Source organism: Centruroides sculpturatus, unplaced genomic scaffold (assembly GCF_000671375.1).
Source record: "Centruroides sculpturatus isolate CEXI.00-Female unplaced genomic scaffold, Cexi_2.0 scaffold1788, whole genome shotgun sequence".
NCBI lineage: Eukaryota > Metazoa > Arthropoda > Arachnida > Scorpiones > Buthidae > Centruroides > Centruroides sculpturatus.
This window is the reverse complement of record NW_019385900.1, coordinates 17,794-39,076: the sequence shown is the minus strand read 5'-3', so window position 1 is coordinate 39,076 and position 21,283 is coordinate 17,794. Positions and strand designations below refer to the sequence as shown.

Below are 21,283 nucleotides of genomic sequence, written 5' to 3'. Positions count from 1 at the left end.
CCGGAAGCGACAGCTCGCCCCCGCCTTTGGTCAGGTGCCCTAGCCGCCAACGCCAACAGAGTCCTACCACTCACATCAGCTCTACCAACCTGCATTGCACTGGCAACACCAACAAGACTGCTGCCCTTTCACCAGAGCCAGATGTCTCCCACCCAGCTGCCACCACGCCGGTCCAACACCCGCCTTCGCAGCCAGACACTCAAGTCACAAGTGACCCACCCCAGGTAAGAAGCCAAACTAACCAAACACCATCTGTTAACTCAGAAGCTGCCCCCCGTCCTGGGTCGTTGCATGGAGGAACCGATTTGAGTGTGCCTTGGACATCGACATGTTAGAGGTGATGGTCAATGACCTAACCTCCCTCACCGAGAGTATGATGCCGCAAAAGCAACAGAGTAACAACCATCGCCACTCGCACCATCCGAGGCCCCAACATCAATGCAGCAGCCAACGTCACAACAGAGACACCGCGGCCGAGGCCAGCAGAATTCAGTGACTTTATCGGGACAACAAGAGTAAAACGTTCAACAAAATCACTCGTGGGCCTGATCGCTACTGCGACATCGACAAGCAGGTCCTAACCGACCACTTTGTCCGTACCTCCAGTCACCATCCCGTACCGCAGGAGCCTCTATTGGCCTCCTTACCACCAAGCCCGCTACCATCTACCAATAACCCTCTCAGCGACGCCTTCTCGCCTGCCGAAGTGGCCAAGAAACTTGATAAGTGCCAGAATACTGCCCCAGGTCCCGACGGCCTTCGTTACTACGTCTGGAAGCAGATTGACCGGCAGGGACACAGCCTCTCTGCCCTCTTCAATGCCGTTCAGAGGGTTGGTGCCACCCCTGCCTCCTGGAAAACTTCCGTTACCGTCCTTGTGCACAAAAAAGGCGACCGCAGCAACGTGAAGAACTGGCGTCCCATTGCCCTTGCCAACACGCTGAGCAAAATCTACTCTGCGTGTATCGCCAACCGCCTCCTGCGCTGGTGCGGAGACAACATCATCATATCGCCAGCGCAGAAAGGCTTCATGCACTATGAAAGATGCTCTGAACATTCCTTCATGTTACAGTCCGAAATACAGGATGCACGTCGTAGGAACCGTGTATGCCACGTGGCATGGCTCGACCTTGCCAATGCCTTCGGGTCGATTCCTCACGACACCATCTACACTTGCCTCAGCTGGTGCAACCTAAGTGAAGCCTCCATCCACCGTGTCAAAGCTCTCCTAGACGACTGCAACACTCGTGTTCGAACCAGAACTGGACTAACCGATCCTATCCCGATCCGTGCTGGAGTCAAGCAGGGCTGCCCGTTGAGCCGCATTTTATTCAACATAGTCATTGAACCAGCACTCCGTCTCATCTCTGATCTAAAGGTAGGGTATCAGTTACACAACCATTCTCTCTCCACTTTAGCGTACGCTGATGACATAACCGTCATTAGCAGCTCACCCGAAGGTCTCCAGGCCCAACTTGATCTACTAGCTGCCTGGTCCCAACACAGCGGTCTACGATTCAACCCTGCCAAGTGTGCCACCCTTTGGGTTGCCGGAAAATACCAATGCTCAGAGGACAGCCGATTCAACATCCAGGGTGTCAAACTACCACACCTGAAGAAAGAAGATCATTATCAACACCTAGGTATCCCCGCGGGTTTCACCATGGGGTGCTCCGCAGAAGCCGTGATCAACAACATCATCAAAGACCTGAAGCACGTCAATGACTCCCACCTCGCCCCGTGGCAAAAGATTGTCCTAGAAAAATGCAAAGTGCGAACAATTTTACATAAAGGGAAAGTAAAAGAAAATTGTGGGCATGTCATTATTTCTGTATCACCTAAAATTAGAAACATCATAATAAGCAGGAAATACGTATGTATCACTCAGTTGGGCCAGTGTTCGTGTAGACGACTTCATTCCCTTGACAAGATGCTATAAATTTTGTGGGTACAATCACCTGGCCCGTGATTGTACCAATCGTCTAACATGTAGCCATTGCGGCAGAAAGCATAAATATAATGAATGCAATGGAAGACATAAGACACCACTCTGTATTAATTGTAATGAGCATAACCAGGGATTGCCTAATACCAACAGATCATAATGCCTTCTATGCTCACTGTCAAATAACACAGAAATTAAAACAACAGAGTATCAAGCAAATAAACTATGGCATTTAATAATAACAATATATTTAATCTTAATAACAGGGCTTCTTCGTTAATGGATAATACACTGTACTCTAATAGTTTGGACATTACTCAGATCAATTTACAGAGATGTAAAGCTGCTTCTTCACTCTTACTGAAAACAGTTGAAGACTGGAATACGGACATAATATTAATCCAGAAACCATATCTTGCTAAAAATAGCATAGTCAGGTTTGGACATTGGAGGACGTTTCCTCCGAAGGACTTTACTAATCGCCTTACCACTGGGATCCTGGTAAGAAATAAAAATCTAAGTATCCAATTTTGCCCTGCTTTTAGTACCGAAAGGGTGACGACTGTATTATTCAGCATTAACAATACCAACATTTATTTATCTTCTGTTTACTGCTCTCCTAATGAGCAACTTGACAACCTCATAATAGACTTAGACAATATCAATGATCATATTGGTCAGGAACCGTGGATAATAGGTGGGGATTTCAATGCCAAATCCACACACAATCTGGCATAGCCCCATCTGTAACGTTAGGGGACAACTGGTGGAAAAATTTCTGGCTAGGAATTCTTTTACTTTTAATTTCTATTTTACTTGATCCTTTTGGATTATAGAGACGAATTATATACATAGTAACATACAGCAGTCCAGATACAGAATTAAATAATCAAGTAAAATAGAAATGGATACAAAGTTAGCCGAACTTACAAAAAGAGCAGAGATACTGGAACATGACATGAACTACCTCCGATGTTTCTTACGTGAAGAAAGTACACCAACCACTATGAAGATCCATAAAAAGTGTTACTTTAGGACACTGAAGAGGGGTTGGATGAGTATACAAACCCAAAACGCATATGTCATTTTTTAAAGAATAAAAGTGATTCCTAACTAAAAGTTTTGCTGTGAGTCCGTCTACCAAAAACCTTTTGGATTACAGAGACGAATTATATACAAATTAAAGGAGATTAAGCTGCACCAGGCCAAGTCTGCCGAATGCTCTGCTCAGCTTCCCTCTATGTCACCGAACAACACAGCCAGGGACCCCAAACTTCGCCCCAAGGTTCCAACCGGCCCCAGGAAGTTGAGACGTCAAACCTATGGCCTTGAAGAGGCCTACCTCGCTTCTCAAGATGCGGCAAACACTACAGGAATCAACCATGCAGGTAATTAATCACATAACTCCACCTCTACTACCATTCCAGAGATCCCATCACCTGCCTCCACCAACGCCACCACTCCAATAGGCGCCAACAACTGGATCATCCGTCATAAACAACCCACCGAAGGGAACGAAGCTACCTCGCCACATCTAATAAGGCGCCCCCGTCGACCCAAACACCGCCAACCAAGCAGCCCCGCAACTACTAACACGACAGAGCCTAATCCTACTCCTACTCCCAGCCTTCCAGTAACAGGACCCGCTGTCCAGCCAGAACCTCCCTGTAGCTACACTGCTTCACCAGACCGCCCGACCAGTGTGCTCCTCGACGGCAACAACCAGCCTGACCAAGCTCCATCGCAACCACGGACACCCCACTGTCCTGGGTAATCACCTGGAGGGAGCGCTTCGACTGTGCCATCGACGTGGACATGCTTGAGGTCATGGTCAAAGACCTCATGCACCTCGCACAAAGCATGGCTCCACAGCAACCAGACCGACCATCTGGCCAACAACCGAGAACTCAACATAACCAACGTAATGGTTGATACGACACAGCCGCCACCAGCAGAATACAGCGGCTATATAGGGCCAATAAGCATAAAGCTTTCAAGGAAATCACACGGGGACCCAGGCGCTTCTACGACATCAACAAACAAGACCTGACCAAGTACTTCACACAGACCAACAGCTACCGTCAAGTACAGCAGGATCCCCTACTGGCTTCCTTCCCACCTAGCCCGCCACCCACCAATGACGACCCACTCTATGGTAAGTTCTCTCCACTTGAAGTCGCCAAAAGACTATCCAAATGCCATAACACTGCCCCCGGGCCCGATGGCATCCGTTATCACATCTGGCGGCGCCTTGACCCCCAAGGCCATATTCTTGCTGCACTTTTTAATGCAGTCCAAAGAATCAGAGCCATTTCCACCACAATACTCGTCCACAAAAAGGGAGATCGCAATAATATCTGCAATTGGAGACCGATCGCCCTCGCCAACACTCTGGGGAAGGTGTACTCAGAGTGCATCGCCAACTGCCTTCTGCGCTGGTGTAAAGAGAACAATATCATATCCACCGCACAAAAGTGGTTCGTGAGATTTGAAGGATGCTCTGAACACTCGTTCACCCTTCAATCCATCATTCAAGACGCCCACCGTACGAGCAAGGGTTGTCACGTGGCGTGGCTAGACCTAGCCAACGCCTTCAGCTCAGTCCCACATAAAACCATCCTCACTTGCTTAAAATGGACCAGCCTCAGCGACTCCTCAGTTCACTGTGTTAAGGCCCTCCTCGAAGATTGCCACACTAGGATCCGCTCCAACACTGGGCTCACAGACCCGATCCCCATTCATGCTGAGGTCAAACAGGGCTGTCCATTAAGCCCCATTCTTTTCAACCTTGTGATGAAGCCAGCACTCCGCCTAATCACCAATTTACAAAAAGGCTACCAACTGCATAGCCAACACATCTCCATCCTGGCCGATGCTGATGACATCACTGTCATCAGCTACTCTACCACTGGTCTTCAAGCACAGCTCAACCTCCTGTCCGACTGGGCACAAAAAAGCAACTTATCATTTAATCCTGCTAAGTGCGCCATGCTATCAATCGCCAGCAAATACCGCTGTGCCGATGATAGTCAGTTCACAATCCAAGGCGCAAGCATCCCAAGCCTCCAAAAGCATGATCATTACCACCACCTGGGCATCCCAGCCGGCTTCACCCTGGGGAGTTCAGCAGAAGCAGTCATCGATGGGATCCACAATGATCTGAAACACATCGACAGCTCCTGCCTGGCCCCCTGGCAGAAGATCAACTGTGTTAGCACTTTCCTGACTTCTAGGTTAACGTTTCATCTAACATTGGGTAAAGTTCTGAAGAAAGCATTAAACAATCTCGACAGGACCATCAAACGCTACACCAAGAAATGGATGAACTTGCCACAATGTGCCAGCCCAGAAATCCTGTATCTACCCCACACCCAAGGAGGCGCCAACATCGTCCCATGTGGCATCATGGCAGATATAGCCCAAGTAAGCCATGCAATTAACCTTTTACTTTCCAGGGACCCTGCTGTCTCCACTTTTGCAACGAAGACACTACAACTTGTAATGGAAAAGCACATCAAGCGATCTCCCACCGGCCCAGACATCTGCACATACTTGGCGGGCTCCATGGCGAACGAGTTCGGGTGTGACCCGTACGACATCCCGTCCCCATGGACCCGCCTAAGGATGTCCACTCGACACCTTAGCACCAGCATCAATCTGAAATGGCGAGCCAACGAGGACAGCACCTTCACCCCGCTAGTGAACGAAAAACCCCTCACTAAAGCAACAGCAATGAGAATCATATCTCACGCTGTCAGGGCTTCATTCCTCACCTCGCTCCTTCGCAAACCTGATCAAGGCAAAGCCTTCCAAATCATCGCAAGTTCTCCAAATAGCAACCATTTTCTACAAGACGGGAACTACACCAAATTTGCAAACTGGCGCTTCATTCACCGTGTCAGACTAAGTGTGGTGCCACTGCGTGGTCTAAAGAAATTTGCCAATAACAGTCAGAAGATATCAGCGTCATACAAAAACCTTGACGCATGTAATCAATCACTGTCCGCCAAACTTCTCTACGATCACTAAACATCATAATGCCATACTCAACAGACTGTACAACGCCTTCGACCACAAAGGGCTAACCATGTACTCGAACAAACAGGTTCCAGACTACCACGATAACTGCAGGCCGGACCTCGTCGTGGTCATCAATAACCCCAAAATTGCCACTATCATCGATGTTGCCACGCCCTTTGAGAACGGGGAGGACGCCTTCAACCGTGCGCACATCGAGAAAGTGACTAAGTACACCGACCTCGCCAATTTCTTTAAACAGCAAGGGTATGATACTTTTGCATCATACATTAAACTGAACAATACATTGATCCAAACATGTTACAATGTTCACACAATTGGAATGATATATAAAGGAATATTGCATCTCTTCCCACTGAATGGAGAAAAGTATCCTGAAGTATCTTAAATAATATTGTCATGACAAAATACTACTTGCATTTACATAATCTAACTATATACGCAGGCTGCTCACGCTGCCACAGGGATGAAAATATATTTCATATATTTTATGATTGTCAAATTGCAAAACAAGTTTGATCATAGACAAATAAGTTATGGAAAGTAAATTAAAATGGATAAATATTAAATACCATATAAATCTTATTGTTAAAAATCAAAACAAATATATGTTAAACTGGATGCTAGGACTCATTAAAAGAATACTATGGAAATCGAGATGCATATTAACAATCGAAAAAAAAAATGGAACGCAAGTCTTATAATCACAAAGATAAAACAGGATGCTTGTTTAAAAATCCAAAGCGATATGGAATGTATGACAACAAGCGAATTTAATGTAAAATATAGAGGTACCATTAACAATATATGGAAAATGGAAAACAATACAATAAAATTTAACGACGATTGGAGTTAATATACATTTTTGTCTAAATATATAAATGGGAATGTATTAATAGTTAGCCAGATAGTTTGTAATGTATATAAACTATATAAAATCCTCTTATTTGTTGGCTGTGCTCTAATCATACATACACAAATATTTATAGCTAAATATAATGTACATGTTTAGTAGTGTTGTCTCCAATCTCAATATAACTAATTTTTAAATAAGTTTGTAAATAGTTATTGTAACATACTCCTTATATACTTGTGAATAATAGAAATGTGTTCTATTCTGTATATATGTTTTTTAACTAAAATAAATAAATATAATAAAAAATAAAAAAAATAATAAAAATATAAAATTAAAAAATAAAAATAAAAAAGCAAGGTTTTAAGTTGTAAATTTAGTCAGTAATATCTTGCTTATGGTCTATTTGTATACCTTGTTCACGTGTCAAATATAATTCAAGTGTTAACTCTGTATAAGTTTAATTGTCGTGTTTAACTTCATGTCACAAGTTGTCATGATGATAATTTATTCTGTACATATGCTGTGTAATCAAAACAATGTAAGAAATTGGTTATAAATATTATGTCTTCATGCAAAATGTATAAAATGAATGTCTACAAATAGTAGACAAATATTTGTAAAATAAATCATTATGTAAAAGGATATATTGAGTATCAACATGTCACTAACATTCATATGTATCTAATAACTATCTTGATGTGTTTTGTATTCTGAAACAAAAGAAGTGAACCTGTGTTCCATGTAAAGATAATTCAGACTAAATAAACTTTAACAGTATCTGTTCTTATCAGCTTAATTGTTTTGCAATAGCTGCTTCCATCCTCATCAAAATGACCATCCGGACTCCGAGTTTCCTGCTCCCTGGCCCTGGTAAGTAAGTTTTTGAGTTCTTTTTCCTTTTCTACTCTCTTCTCACTTCCGCCGGAAGAGCGGCCTGCACTGTTTAAACACACAGTGTATTCACTGCTCAACCGGCAACACTTTTCTATCGTCACCAGCCCAGGTCAGCGACCTTCTTCGTGTTCCTTTGACCACCACCTCACTAGTGTAGAGGCATTCTATACACTAAACCTTTTCCTCTTCTAACCACCCCTCCTTGGTTGGCTGCACTAAACCCCAGGGGGCATTTTACCCTCTACCTCCTTACTTTCCGATACTACACTGCAATCATATGGCCTTTCCAAGTGACCTCGCCAACATCACCCTCTTGGTGCCACTCCGTCCGCCGTACCATTGCCCGGCCTGTCTGCCCGTCTATCAAGACTATGTAGACAATGGGGGCCTAGCACGCCACCTCCGTCGCATCCACGATGGACGCCTTAATTTCGAGTGTCATGCCTGCAAAATGCAGTCAGAGAAGCTAAAAGAAGTGAAACTCCACCAGGCCCGCTCGACTGAATGCTCTAGCATACTCCCATCCATGTCACCTGTGCACCCAAGCAGGGATCCAAAACAGCGGGACAACATCCCCACTGACCTGAGAAGGCTACAATGAAAGGAGAGCTACGACCTCGACAGGGCCTATCTAGCCTCACAGAACATCACCAAAAGCGAAGTAAGTAGCAGCCCATGCCAGTCTTCCTCGTCACAGCCCAGGACCGCCTCCACCGGCCCAGCCAACACCTCCAAGTCACCGCCCACTGCACAGGAACCGCACAAGTCTCTGGCCCGAGCTGAAAGCGACTTGTGAGAAGAACCTGCTGCCACAAACGTCGAAAGCCACCTAGCCCCGCCTGTTCCAGTAGCCCAGCTGACAGCCCTGCCGTAACCATTGCTCCTCCAGCACCACCATCTCCTGAGGACGTCTCCCCTGTCATCGCAACAAACAACTGTCCGCCACCACCGTCTGCAACCTACAGCAGCCCAGCTCGCCACCAGGCCCACCTCCTACCTGTGACATGTCGCCTGACCCCCTGGCTCATCGCCTGGCGTGATCTGTTCGACAGTGCCATTGACAAAGACATGCTGGAAGCCATGATCGAGAATCTCACCAACCTCGCCCATAGCATGGCCCCACAACAACATCAAAAGCAGCATCGTCCTAGTCGTCCCAGGCCACCTTGCCTTCACAACAGCAACCACCAGCACATTCATTCATTCATTCATTTCATTATATTAAAATAACATAAATTACATTTCCTGATTTCGCTGAGCATTATCAGGATTAAAAACACTAACTAATTATGACAATGAACACAGCATATTAATAAACATTAAGAGTAAAATTGTACAATGATGGGAGGGCAACAAAGATATTATACAGGCGTAATATATATTTATACAAGTAAAATTTTATGAAAAAATAAGATAGTGTAAAATATACAGTAACAATTAAAAGTAACGAAGATAAAATAAAATTAGAATCACGACAATTAAGCGCAAGTTAACAAATTATAAAAGAAGCGAACAGCAGAAGTGCAAAGATATCATAGATGATACATATCATATAGAAATGAGTATATATACAGTTGACCCCCCTATAATTACGGTCCCTATAGTTACGATTCCTATAAAACTACAAAAAAATTGCTACCGGTATCCGTAAAAAATAGTAAAAGTTCCCTATAAACACCTCAAACGTCATCGGGAAGCCGAACTACTTTCCCGCCGTCCGTAGCGCCACGCTACGGAGAGATTTCTATCGTCTGGACAGTATTATATAAATTATATATAAATTAGGTACTGTACATATAATTATATATTAATTATATATAAATTAGGTACTGTATATATAATTATATATTAACTTATTGTAACTTTGTTATAATTAAATATATAATTTCCGCCGTCTAGCGTGGCGCCACGCTACGGAGATTTTTACGCTAACTATCGTCTGTCAGTATGTAAATTAGGTACCGTAAGTCTAATACAGTACTGTAATTTTATACATTTCTTGTGAAAGAAACATTTCTTATTCAACGGCGATTAAAATTATTTATATTAATGATGTCTCCGAAGTTCTACGAAGTTTTCACAGAAAAATAAGTTGTTAGAAATCGGCCGCTCTTTGCTGAGCTGTTCCGCGACGAAAACAATGTTGAGCAATGGCAATGTCGAATGGTGACACTCGGTAAGTAATCCTACAATTTTTTGTTTATAGCGTAGTTTATACGGATTATTCCCAAAAAATATATACGTATTTTGGAAATGTTGAGTCGGATTAGTCTAGAATCAATTAATTTTATGGAAGAAAATCTTTCAAACAGCCGTAGTCCGTAAACTTGATACGTGTCGGGTTGTGATTGGAAGGATTCGTAAGAAAGCGGATTCTTATAGAATGGAACGTATCTCTATCTTATAGGGGGGTCGACTGTACAAACTATAATATATAATAATAAGACAGTAGAGTGTAAAGAAGTAATAATCATTTGCACCAAAGTACTTGTGTTTTGGCCACAAGAAAATCCGCTAGTAGTTGAGCAATGGAAATTGAACAACGTTCTCAACACCACTGAACTCCGCCAAGCATCTGTGCGTAATATTCCGACATAGTAAGAGCCACCAGAAGTTGAAGGATTGTCTTCATGCTGCATCATTTATATTCACTGGAAATTGAAGAAACTTCGTCCACACCACAATTATTTCAATAGCAAGGAAACCACTAGACGATCACATCACAATGGTGCACAAAAATAGAACACATAATATAATACACAAGTACACCACAAAGCATGGATTGATGTAGAGTTGATGCAGAAAACAGTCCAGTAGAAAAATGTAAGCTACTTCCCGTTTCAGTAAACTCAATCAATTACAATAAATGTAATAACGTGTATTATTACGTTCAAACACGAACTGTTGTAGCATGACAAAAATAGTTCCACCAGGTATTACCACAGAAAAACAGTGACAGTGCATCAAGTATATCTCCACAAGTAGAACCCACAACATTACGCAGTGTGTCAGCCACAAGAAAATGTACACAAAGATGCCAAGTATACTACTGCACCAACTAAAGTCCAGCAAACACAATAACCACCAATATGCTTAAATTGTTGTGGCGTTAACACAGTGTGCAGTCCAATTAGTAGTATACATTCCCACTAGTCACAGTAAAGTCCAGAAGAAAGTGAAAAAGAATTTCTTCTTAAGTGACATTTGTTCTGTTGATGTGCAATTATGACCACAAGGTGCAAGACCAGAAGTGAATAGCCAGAGAACTATCATAATTTACAATTCGCTGCAGTCTAATTTTAAACAAACAACAAGATCCCTAAGTTTGATTGAAGAGTTCACCTCCAACACCAGAAGATTTAAACAAGAATGGGAAAAGCAGCAAAAGATACGATAGTTGGTTGGTTGGTTGGTTAATTTTTATTGGCACAAAAGCCATGCAGGTTATACTGCGCCACAACAAATGGTATGATTGGATGTATAAAATAAACGAAAAAAAAAAAAAAAACATATATACAGAACAGTTTAACCATTCAAAAGCCAATGGTGATATATATATAAAATCTATAATATAATAAATAAATAAATAACAACAAAAAATAAAAACAAACAACGAAAATATATACAATAATTTAAATATGCAACACAAGGTAAATAAAACTATACAATAAATAAATCATTATATTTCTCTATACATGTTAATGACTTTCAGAAAGTCCAGTATATTATCCAAGTTTGGCCTCTGGCCCAAAATGTCTCTAAAGCTTGCATTTCCGAAATGCTGTCTACGACTCTGATCAAAAGCAACACAGTTGCAAAATATGTGTTTAACACTTACAGCACAGTTGCAGTGCTGACATACTGGTTCGTCATCTCCCTTCAAAAGGTATTGATGAGTCAGTCGTGTGTGTCCAATTCTCAAACGAGTAAGGATAACCTCAGATCTCCTATCATATTGCCTATTATGTGTCCAATTTTCTACCGAAGGTTTGATCTCGTGAAGTTTATTGTGGATTTGTGCATTCCACACATTTTGCCATCTCTCTGCTAGTCGTTTTTTAACGAATAGCTTCAAATCACTGCCTTCAATACGCATTGTATGCTGTGAACGACTTGCTGACTTAGCGGCTGTATCAGCTTCTTCATTACCTCTTATACCCACGTGGCCTGGGACCCAACAGAACTTCACAAAAAAATTTCTCGTAGTGAGATGACAAATTAGTTTTCGAATTTTAATAACTATGGAGTGAGAACTACGTTCATACGAGATCAAAGCCTGAAGTGCACTAACTGAGTCAGTGTAAATCACGCAGCAACGATGACCTTTCCGATTTATATACTTTAAGGCTAAATAAATAGCCTGCAACTCCGCAGAAAAGATGGAAGAATTCGGTGCTATTTGTTCTGCCACAATTTCATCCTGGCAAACAAAGGCTAAGCCAACATAGTTATCCGATTTAGATCCATCGGTGTATATAGGAATTAAATTCCTGTTACGATGCTGAATTTCTGCGAAGTGCTGTCTATAGACGTAGTCTGGCGTGGTTTCTTTAGGGAACTGCTTTAAGCTTAAATCAACATCGATCGGTGAAGATGACCAAGGTGAAATACTATTAACCTCAACATGTGAGATGTTGCTTGTGTCTAGGTCAATCGTGCTGCTTACATTCTCCATTCTTATGTCGAATGTGGGGACACAACTCGTCCGAGCGGCAAATAATCTTTTCAGCTGAGTATCTGAACAATCAGCTGTAAGTTTTTTCTGAGATTTTTGTTTAATGTAATAGAAGAGAGACAACTGTTCTCTCCTGAGAGAGAGTGAAGGCTCATAAGCATCCACATACAAACTTTGAACAGGGGAAGTTCGAAATGCACCGGTGCACAAACGCAAAGCTTGATGGTGGATTGGATCCAGCATCCGAAGAGTAGATTCTCGCGCAGAGCCATAAACAATGCAACCGTAGTCCAGCTTAGAGCGAACAAGGGCCCTATAAATCCTGAGCATCGAAACTTTGTCTGCTCCCCAGGATGAGCAGCATAGTACCTTTAAAAGGTTTAAAGATTTTAAACATCTACTCTTCAGGTTGCGCAAGTGTGGCAAAAATGTCAGTTTTTGGTCAAAAGAAACACCCAAAAACTTAGCCTCATTCACCATTGGAATTTTATCCCCATTTAGGTAAATTTCTGGATCCAGGTGCAAACCACGCCTTCGGCAAAAGTGGATGCACGAGGTCTTCTCTATGTTGAAACTAAAACCATTAATCTTGGACCAATTGTCTATTCGATTTAGGGAGGTTTGCAGTTGTCTCTCAATGAAACTCATGTTGCTAGACTGGCAGGAGATCTGAAAGTCATCCACATACAAAGAGTGTTTCACACTGGGAGGAAGACAGTTAGCTATGCTATTAATTTTAATTAGGAACAGAGTCACACTCAAAATACATCCTTGAGGAACACCTTCTTCTTGGACAAAAGACCTAGATAGAGTGTTGCCCATCCTGACTTGGAATCTTCGATTCTGCAAAAAGTTTTTTATAAAAATTGGCAAATTACCCCGCAATCCGAATTCATGTAGATCACGAAGTATTCCGTAACGCCAGCAGCGATCATAGGCCTTCTCTATATCAAAGAATACAGACACTAAGTGTTGTCGTCTAACAAACGCTTCGCGTATGGATGTTTCAAGTTTTACTAGATTATCCGTGGTACTTCTGTTCCTACGAAATCCACTCTGATGTGGTGAAAAGTAGTTCTTTTCCTCTAAGAGATACATCAGACGTCTGTTTATCATCCTCTCAAAAAGTTTACACAGGCAACTTGTCAGAGAGATTGGTCTGTAATTAGAGGGATTCTTGCGGTCTTTACCAGGTTTTGGAATAGGGATAATAATTGATAATCTCCAAGAGTCAGGGAAATTATTTTCTGTCCATATTCTGTTAAACAGGTGCAAGAGATTAGAAAGGGAACTGTTTGACAGATTTTTAATCATGCTGTAGTGGATTTTATCTGGGCCTACAGCACTATTCCTCGAGCGAGAGAGCGCTGTTTGTAATTCAATTCTAGTGAATGGCACATTATATTCCTCATTAGATAAGGAATGAAAGTTTAAACACTGTTTTTCTCTTTGGGCTTTATAAGCCTGAAAATTTCTTGAATACATAATATTGCTAGATGAAGTAGAAAACGTTTCACCCAACGTATCAGCAATACCCTGTATATTGCTGATTATTGTGCCATTATTTTCCAGCATGGACAGAGAGTGAGAAGCATATTTCCCATTGATTTTATGAATTTTATCCCAGACTGCTTTTGAGCTAGTGGAAGATGTTATGCTAGAAACATACTTCCTCCAAGAATCCCTTTGGCTTTGCCTTCTTATTCTTCTGGCATTTGCCTTTGCTTTTTTAAAAGCAATCAAATTTCTAGCAGTGGGGTATCTTCTGAAAATCCCCCATGCTTTCTTTTGTGCTTTAAATGCTGCCTCGCAATTCTGGTTCCACCATGGTTTCGGATGCTTTGGATATCTTGTTGATGTCTTTCCCATTGTTTTCTCAGCTGCCTGAATAATACACAAAGTGACAATTTCAACTGCATCATTGATATCAGCAGTATTGACCATTTCCTCAGTGATGTTAGCCAAAGAGGAAAATGCAGGCCAATCTGCCGTTTCCAGTTTCCAGCGTGGTGGACGGGCTGTTTCACAGCTTTCTCTGCCTCGATATTTTAGAAATATTGGGAAGTGGTCACTAGAGAGTGGATTAGATCCAACCTCCCATGTAAATGCTGAAAACAGATTCGGAGTTGCTAATGATAGATCAATGGCAGTGAACGTTCTTGATGGGGCATGGAAGTATGTCACTTCTCCAGTATTAAATAGATACAGTTGGTGATTACCTATAAATCTCTCGATGGCTCTGCCTCGACGATTGATGTCAGGACTGCCCCACATAGGATTGTGACCATTGAAGTCACCCAGTAAAAGAAATGGTGTTGGTAGCTGTTCAACCAAAGTATCCAATTCATTCTCATTCACTCTGACATCTGGTGGCAAGTATATAGAACAAACTGTGACAGTTACTCCAATAGATATTCTAGCTGCCACGGCTTGCAAATTAGTGGTGATTTGTACCGGCAAGGATGGGATGTGATTTGAAACTACAATAGCCACACCTCCACTGGCACGGTTGTGGCTATCATCATCCTTGCGGTAAAGATTGAATCCTTTTAAAGAAATATTTTCTCCAGGTTTTAGATGAGTCTCCTGGAGTGCCACACAGAGAGATGAGGTAGATGACGTCAAGTGTTTAATGTCAGAGAAGTTGTTGCGGAAACCACGACAGTTCCATTGGATTATTTTATAATCCATTATGTGTTTGAGGCAGCATTTTTAGCAAGGTTGTCCCTCTTTAATTTCACAGGGGGTTTTTCTTTTGGAGGTGATGTTGGTGGTGTCACCCCCTTATTATTCTCTTCATCAGAGAAGTCAGAGAACTCGCTCATAGACTGAGTCTCTGATTTTTTAGTTTTAGACAGGGCTGCTTTTATTCTTTGTTTATTAAGTGGGTTCTTACTGGCTTTTTTGGAACCCACATTCCTAGTTGTTACCCCTGTTTTAGGTATGAGTGGTTTTGCTTTGTTATTCTCTTTTTCTGTTGCTTTGGTAGATGGTATCAGCAGACATTTTTCATGGCGAGTCAGAGATTCATCGGGTGAAACAGAAATGTCTGTCTGAACTCCACATGTCTTTGTGGATTTCAGAGCAGCAGCGAATGTCTTTTGTTTCACTGGTGTATTTAAGGTGACCATACGACGTGCCTCCGGGTAGGATATATTATTAATAGTCTTCAATCGCTGAATTTCTTTCTCTCTCTGCCATGAAGGGCATTTCCGAGAGTAGGCAGGATGAGCATCTTTGCAGTTCACACAGCATGGAGAACTTGTGCATTCATTACTCTCATGGTCTTCATTTCCACACTGTGCACATGCTTTTTTTCCTCTGCATGATGTTTGGGAGTGTCCAAACCGCTGACATTTAAAGCAACGTAGCGGGTTTGGGATGTATGGGCGAACTGGGCAACGGAGATATCCTGCCGCAACAGAAGATGGCAATGTTGGTTTGTTGAAAGTCAAAATAAGGTGTTTCGTTGGTATCAACTTGCCATCTCGACGGATTGAAATTCGTCGAACAGCAGTGACACCTTGGTCTGAAAGACCGATCTGAATATCCGATTCATCCTCAGACATCAGATCGCTTTCAGATATCACACCACGTGATGAGTTCAAATTTGTGTGTGGTGTGATGGTTACCATTATGTCTCCTAGAGACTTCATTTTCAGAAGCTTTGCTGACTGTTGAGGGGAGGCTGCTTCTACAAGTAGATCTCCTGACCTCAATTTTTGAATTTTTTTCAGATTCCCAACGGTCGATTCAAACAATTTTTGAATCAAAAAAGGGGAGCGTTTAGATAGGGGTGTTTCTCCCATGGCATGAACGATAAGGTAGGCTGGTGGTAATGCATCAGTACATGTTTTAGGTTTTAATGAATCCATATTTAGATTTTAAAATTCAGCTCCTAGTGACCCCACCCACCATGGGGCCCAACAAGGGGATGCCGTCACATGGGAGACTCCCATAGACCGTCACACCAGGGTTTCCCAGGAGCTATACCCTCACAATGCAGTCAAGAAGAGCACATCTTGTATGACATGTCCGCCCGGTCTGCATCGATCGGTTGACTCCAAGCCGAGGTCAAAACTGACTCAACGACCAGCCGATTGACTCAAACGGAGCCTGATTTGAGCCTCCCGTTTATCCGAAGCAGGGGCCAAAGCAGTGTGTTGGGGACGTTATGTTGCCCCTCAACTACCAGGATCCCCCTTTCCGGCATACGGGATACCACGCACGGCAAACACGTGGGTGGGCGTTCAGATCCCAGGGATGGTAAAGAGGCATTACTAAACCATCTCTGGGAGGTCCCCTCACCACGGACAGGAACCCACATCGAGGGGCAAAGGATACGAACGAGGAATCAAATTAAGCCTTACCAAGTGTATACTATTAACGTGTGAATTTTCTAGAAAAGGACATTAAGAAATTGTTGTAACTCGAAAATACTTTTCAAATATCTAAACAAGTAAATTGTAAGTTTCCTTATCCGAAGTAAGGTCTTGAGCATCACACAGCCAAGAACAATTTTTACTGGTTAGAAAAGTGCATAACTGATATCTTTCAATCTCAGTTATGGGGCATTCAAAAATATAATGGAAACTACTGTCAATGGTGTTGCAAACAGGACATAGACTGTTATTATGCAAGGTAAAGCAAGCAAGATATGAATTAAAACAACCATGACCAGTGTAAAACTGTATAGAATGATGAGTAACTTCAATCCAAGTGTTCTTCAAAAATTTCAATATATCAGAAAAAAACTGTTTCGTAACTGAAGTGTTGGCATCCCAACTATGCTGCCACTCAACAAGCAAATCGTTCCAAAGGACCTCTTTCAGCATTTTTATTGAAATCATATTGTAACTGATAGAGATGTTCTGGTCAGCAGCCGCCATTTTAGCAAGTTGATCCGCCCGATCATTGCCGTAGTCATTACAATGTGATCTCGTCCAATTAAAATAATACTCATTATCAGACTCAATCAACAGTCTTTGAATACTAAAGACCAGAGGATGAACAGACTTCCTCCGAATCGTAGAGAGAGAAGATAGTGAATCGGTAATGATTGCAATTTTGGCATTATTGAGAGCCCGTTCACACCACTCGATTGCCTGTAAAATAGCATATAACTCTGCTTGAAAAATGCTACAAAGTGGACCAAGTTTAAAAACATTATAGTAAATTTCAATATTGTTGCGAAAAGCAACGAAACTGGCACCAACATGACAGTCACACTTCGAACCATCGGTAAAAATTTTAATGGCACAACTAGTAGAAGCTTCGATAAATCTAATGTTAGTGTAAGGGCTAAAAGTGTCTTTATAAAAAGTATTTTTCTCCCAGCTTTCCTCAGTGAAGGAGTTTGACATAGAGGTAAGATGATTACCACATTTGACTTTCCAAATTTTTTGTAAGTAGTTAATATATTTATCAATAGGCGGCTTGCGAGCAAACACTTGCAAACTAGCATTAGCTGTTGTTCTGTATGCTTTTGTTATCATCAACAAAGCTCTACGTTGTGCCAAGATCAATTTGCGTTTTTGATGTACCTTAACTGCGGCAGAGCCCCAAATGCCACAGCCATAAGTGAGAACGGGTAGAAAAATGCTATCATATATCATTCCCATAGCCAGACTACTAAGGCCCCAAGATGACCTGGCAACCTTGGCAAAAGTGCGCATAATATGCCCTGTGTGTTTCGTAATATAATGAATATGGTTATTCCAGGACAGCCAATGGTCTAATAATATGCCAAGATAAAGTTCGGAACTTTCCCAAAGGTAAGGAAAGTCGCAAAACTTGTGATTATACCTAAGGGCGATAAGGTAGATAAGAGCTTAATTCTTCTGCTGCGACGACCGCGTTATCGCAGGATCACGTGACCACCTATTATTAATGAGATGCTGATACCGCAAAATCGCGTTTTTAATAAAAAAATTGAACAATTTGCGTTATATTCAAGTTTTCTTGCTATTTTAGCTATGATTCGCTCTTTTGTAGATCGATTGACTTTGTTTAAGCCAATAAGCATTTTGTTACCACCCCTGGGCCATAAATATTTCGGGAAAAACACTCCCCTACTATTTACAGTAAATCTTCGAAGTTAACTAGACAGTTGTTGAAAACAATCAAAGGGAAACTCCTTCTAAAGTTTTATTGGGTATCTTCTGTCTTTGTTGACATTACTGTAACTAATGAGAGACTTGTGAAAAGTTGGTTGGTTGGTTAGTTAATTTTTATTGGCACAAAAGCCATGCAAGCTATACTGCGCCATGACACATGGTATGATTGAAGGTACAAAATACAGTAAATAGGAAAACACATATATACCAAACAGTTTAACCATTAAAAGGCCAATGGTAATATATATATATAATCTAAAATATAATAAATAAATAAATAAACAACAAAAAATATATACAATAATTTAAATATGCACCATGAAGTAAATAAAACTATACAATAATAAAATCATCATATTTCTCTATACATATTAATGACTTTCAGAAAGTCCAGTATATTATCCAGATTTGGCCTCTGGCCCAAAATGTCTCTAAAGCTTGCATTTCCGAAATGCTGTCTACGAATCTGATCAAAAGCAACACAGTTGCAAAATATGTGTTTAACACTTACAGCACAGTTGCAGTGCTGACATACTGGTTCGTCATCTCCCTTCAAAAGGTATTGATGAGTCAGTCGAGTGTGTCCAATTCTCAAACGAGTAAGGATAACCTCAGATCTCCTATCATATTGCCTATTATGTGTCCAATTTTCTACCAAAGGTTTGATCTCGTGAAGTTTATTGTGGATTTGTGCATTCCACACGTTTTGCCATCTCTCTGCTAGTCGTTTTTTAACGACTAGCTTCAAATCACCTCCTTCAATACGCATTGTATGCTGTGAAGGACTTGCTGACTTAGCAGCTGTATCAGCTTCTTCATTACCTCTTATACCCACGTGGCCTGGGACCCAACAGAACTTCACAAAAAAATTTCTCGTAGTGAGATGACAAATTAGTTTTCGAATTTTAATAACTATGGAGTGAGAACTACGTTCATACGAGATCAAAGCCTGAAGTGCACTAACTGAGTCAGTGTAAATCACGCAGCAACGATGACCTTTCCGATTTATATACTTTAAGGCTAAATAAATAGCCTGCAACTCCGCAGAAAAGATGGAAGAATTCGGTGCTATTTGTTCTGCCACAATTTCATCCTGGCAAACAAAGGCTAAGCCAACATAGTTATCCGATTTAGATCCATCGGTGTATATAGGAATTAAATTCCTGTTACGATGCTGAATTTCTGCGAAGTGCTGTCTATAGACGTAGTCTGGCGTGGTTTCTTTAGGGAACTGCTTTAAGCTTAAATCAACATCGATCGGTGAAGATGACCAAGGTGAAATACTATTAACCTCAACATGTGAGATGTTGCTTGTGTCTAGGTCAATCGTGCTGCTTACATTCTCCATTCTTATGTCGAATGTGGGGACACAACTCGTCCGAGCGGCAAATAATCTTTTCAGCTGAGTATCTGAACAATCAGCTGTAAGTTTTTTCTGAGATTTTTGTTTAATGTAATAGAAGAGAGACAACTGTTCTCTCCTGAGAGAGAGTGAAGGCTCATAAGCATCCACATACAAACTTTGAACAGGGGAAGTTCGAAATGCACCGGTGCACAAACGCAAAGCTTGATGGTGGATTGGATCCAGCATCCGAAGAGTAGATTCTCGCGCAGAGCCATAAACAATGCAACCGTAGTCCAGCTTAGAGCGGACAACGGCCCTATAAATCCTGAGCATCAAAACTTTGTGTGCTCCCCAGGATGAGCAGCATAGTATCTTTAAAAGGTTTAGGGATGTTAAACATCTACTCTTCAGGTTGCGCAAGTGTGGCAAAAATGTCAGTTTTTGGTCGAAATGAACACCCAAAAACTTAGCCTCATTCACCATTAGAATTTTATCCCCGTTTAGGTAAATTTCCGGATCCAAATGCATACCACGCCTTCGGCAAAAGTGGATGCATGATGTCTTCTCTGTATTAAAAGTAAAACCATTGGTCTTGGACCAGTTGTCTATGCGATTTAGGGAGGTTTGCAGTTGTCTCTCAATGAAACTCATATTACTAGACTGGCAGGAGATCTGAAAATCATCCACGTACAAAGAGTGTTTTACACTAGGAGGAAGACAGTTAGCTATGCTGTTGATTTTGATTAGGAACATAGTCACACTCAAAATACAGCCTTGAGGGACACCTTCTTCTTGCGTGAAAGGTCTAGATAAAGTGTTGCCAATCCTGACTTGAAATCTTCGATTCTGCACGAAGTTTTTTATAAAAGCTGGCAAATTACCACACAATCCAAATTTGTGCAAATCACAAAGTATTCCATATCGCCAGCAGCGATCGTAGGCCTTCTCTATATCAAAAAATACAGATACTAAGTGCTGTCGTCTAACAAATGCTTCGCGTACAGATGTTTCAAGGTTTACTAAATTGTCCGTGGAACTTCTGTTCCTACGAAATCCACTCTGGTGTAATAAAAAGTAGTTCTTTTCCTCTAGGAGAAACATCAGGCGTCTGTTTACCATCCTCTCTAGGAGTTTACAAAGACAACCTGTCAGAGAGATTGGTCTGTAATTAGAGGGATTCCTGCAATCTTTGCCTGGCTTGGGAATGGGAATAATGATAGATTGCCTCCAAGAGTCGGGGAAAGTTTGTTCTATCCATATTCTGTTAAACAGATTCAAAAGATTAGAAAGGGAATTATTTGACAGATTTTTAATCATGCTATAGTGGATTTTATCCGGGCCTACAGCAGTATTCCCTGAGCGAGAAATCGCTGTATGTAGTTCTGTGCTGGTGAATGGCACATTATATTCCTCA

The 21,283-nt window shown here is 41.7% G+C and overlaps 2 protein-coding genes across 2 annotated transcripts; both read right to left on the bottom strand.

Moving 5' to 3' along the window:
* Window positions 1-15,071: 15,071 nt before the first annotated feature.
* LOC111612479 lies at window positions 15,072-16,407 on the bottom strand. The gene has a single exon (XM_023353697.1). The coding sequence runs from the start codon at window positions 16,281-16,283 to the stop codon at window positions 15,099-15,101; it is 1,185 nt and encodes a 394-aa protein (XP_023209465.1). The 5' UTR covers window positions 16,284-16,407; the 3' UTR covers window positions 15,072-15,098.
* Window positions 16,408-16,859: 452 nt separating this feature from the next.
* LOC111612483 lies at window positions 16,860-18,083 on the bottom strand. The gene has a single exon (XM_023353705.1). It carries the CDS (start codon window positions 18,081-18,083, stop codon window positions 16,860-16,862), a length of 1,224 nt encoding a protein of 407 aa, XP_023209473.1.
* Window positions 18,084-21,283: the final 3,200 nt, after the last annotated feature.

Coding starts and splice junctions, on each gene's coding strand:
- LOC111612479 (XM_023353697.1), bottom strand. CDS start 16,283: ATGGATTCATTAAAACCTAAAACATGTACTGATGCATTACCACCAGCC.
- LOC111612483 (XM_023353705.1), bottom strand. CDS start 18,083: ATGCGCACTTTTGCCAAGGTTGCCAGGTCATCTTGGGGCCTTAGTAGT.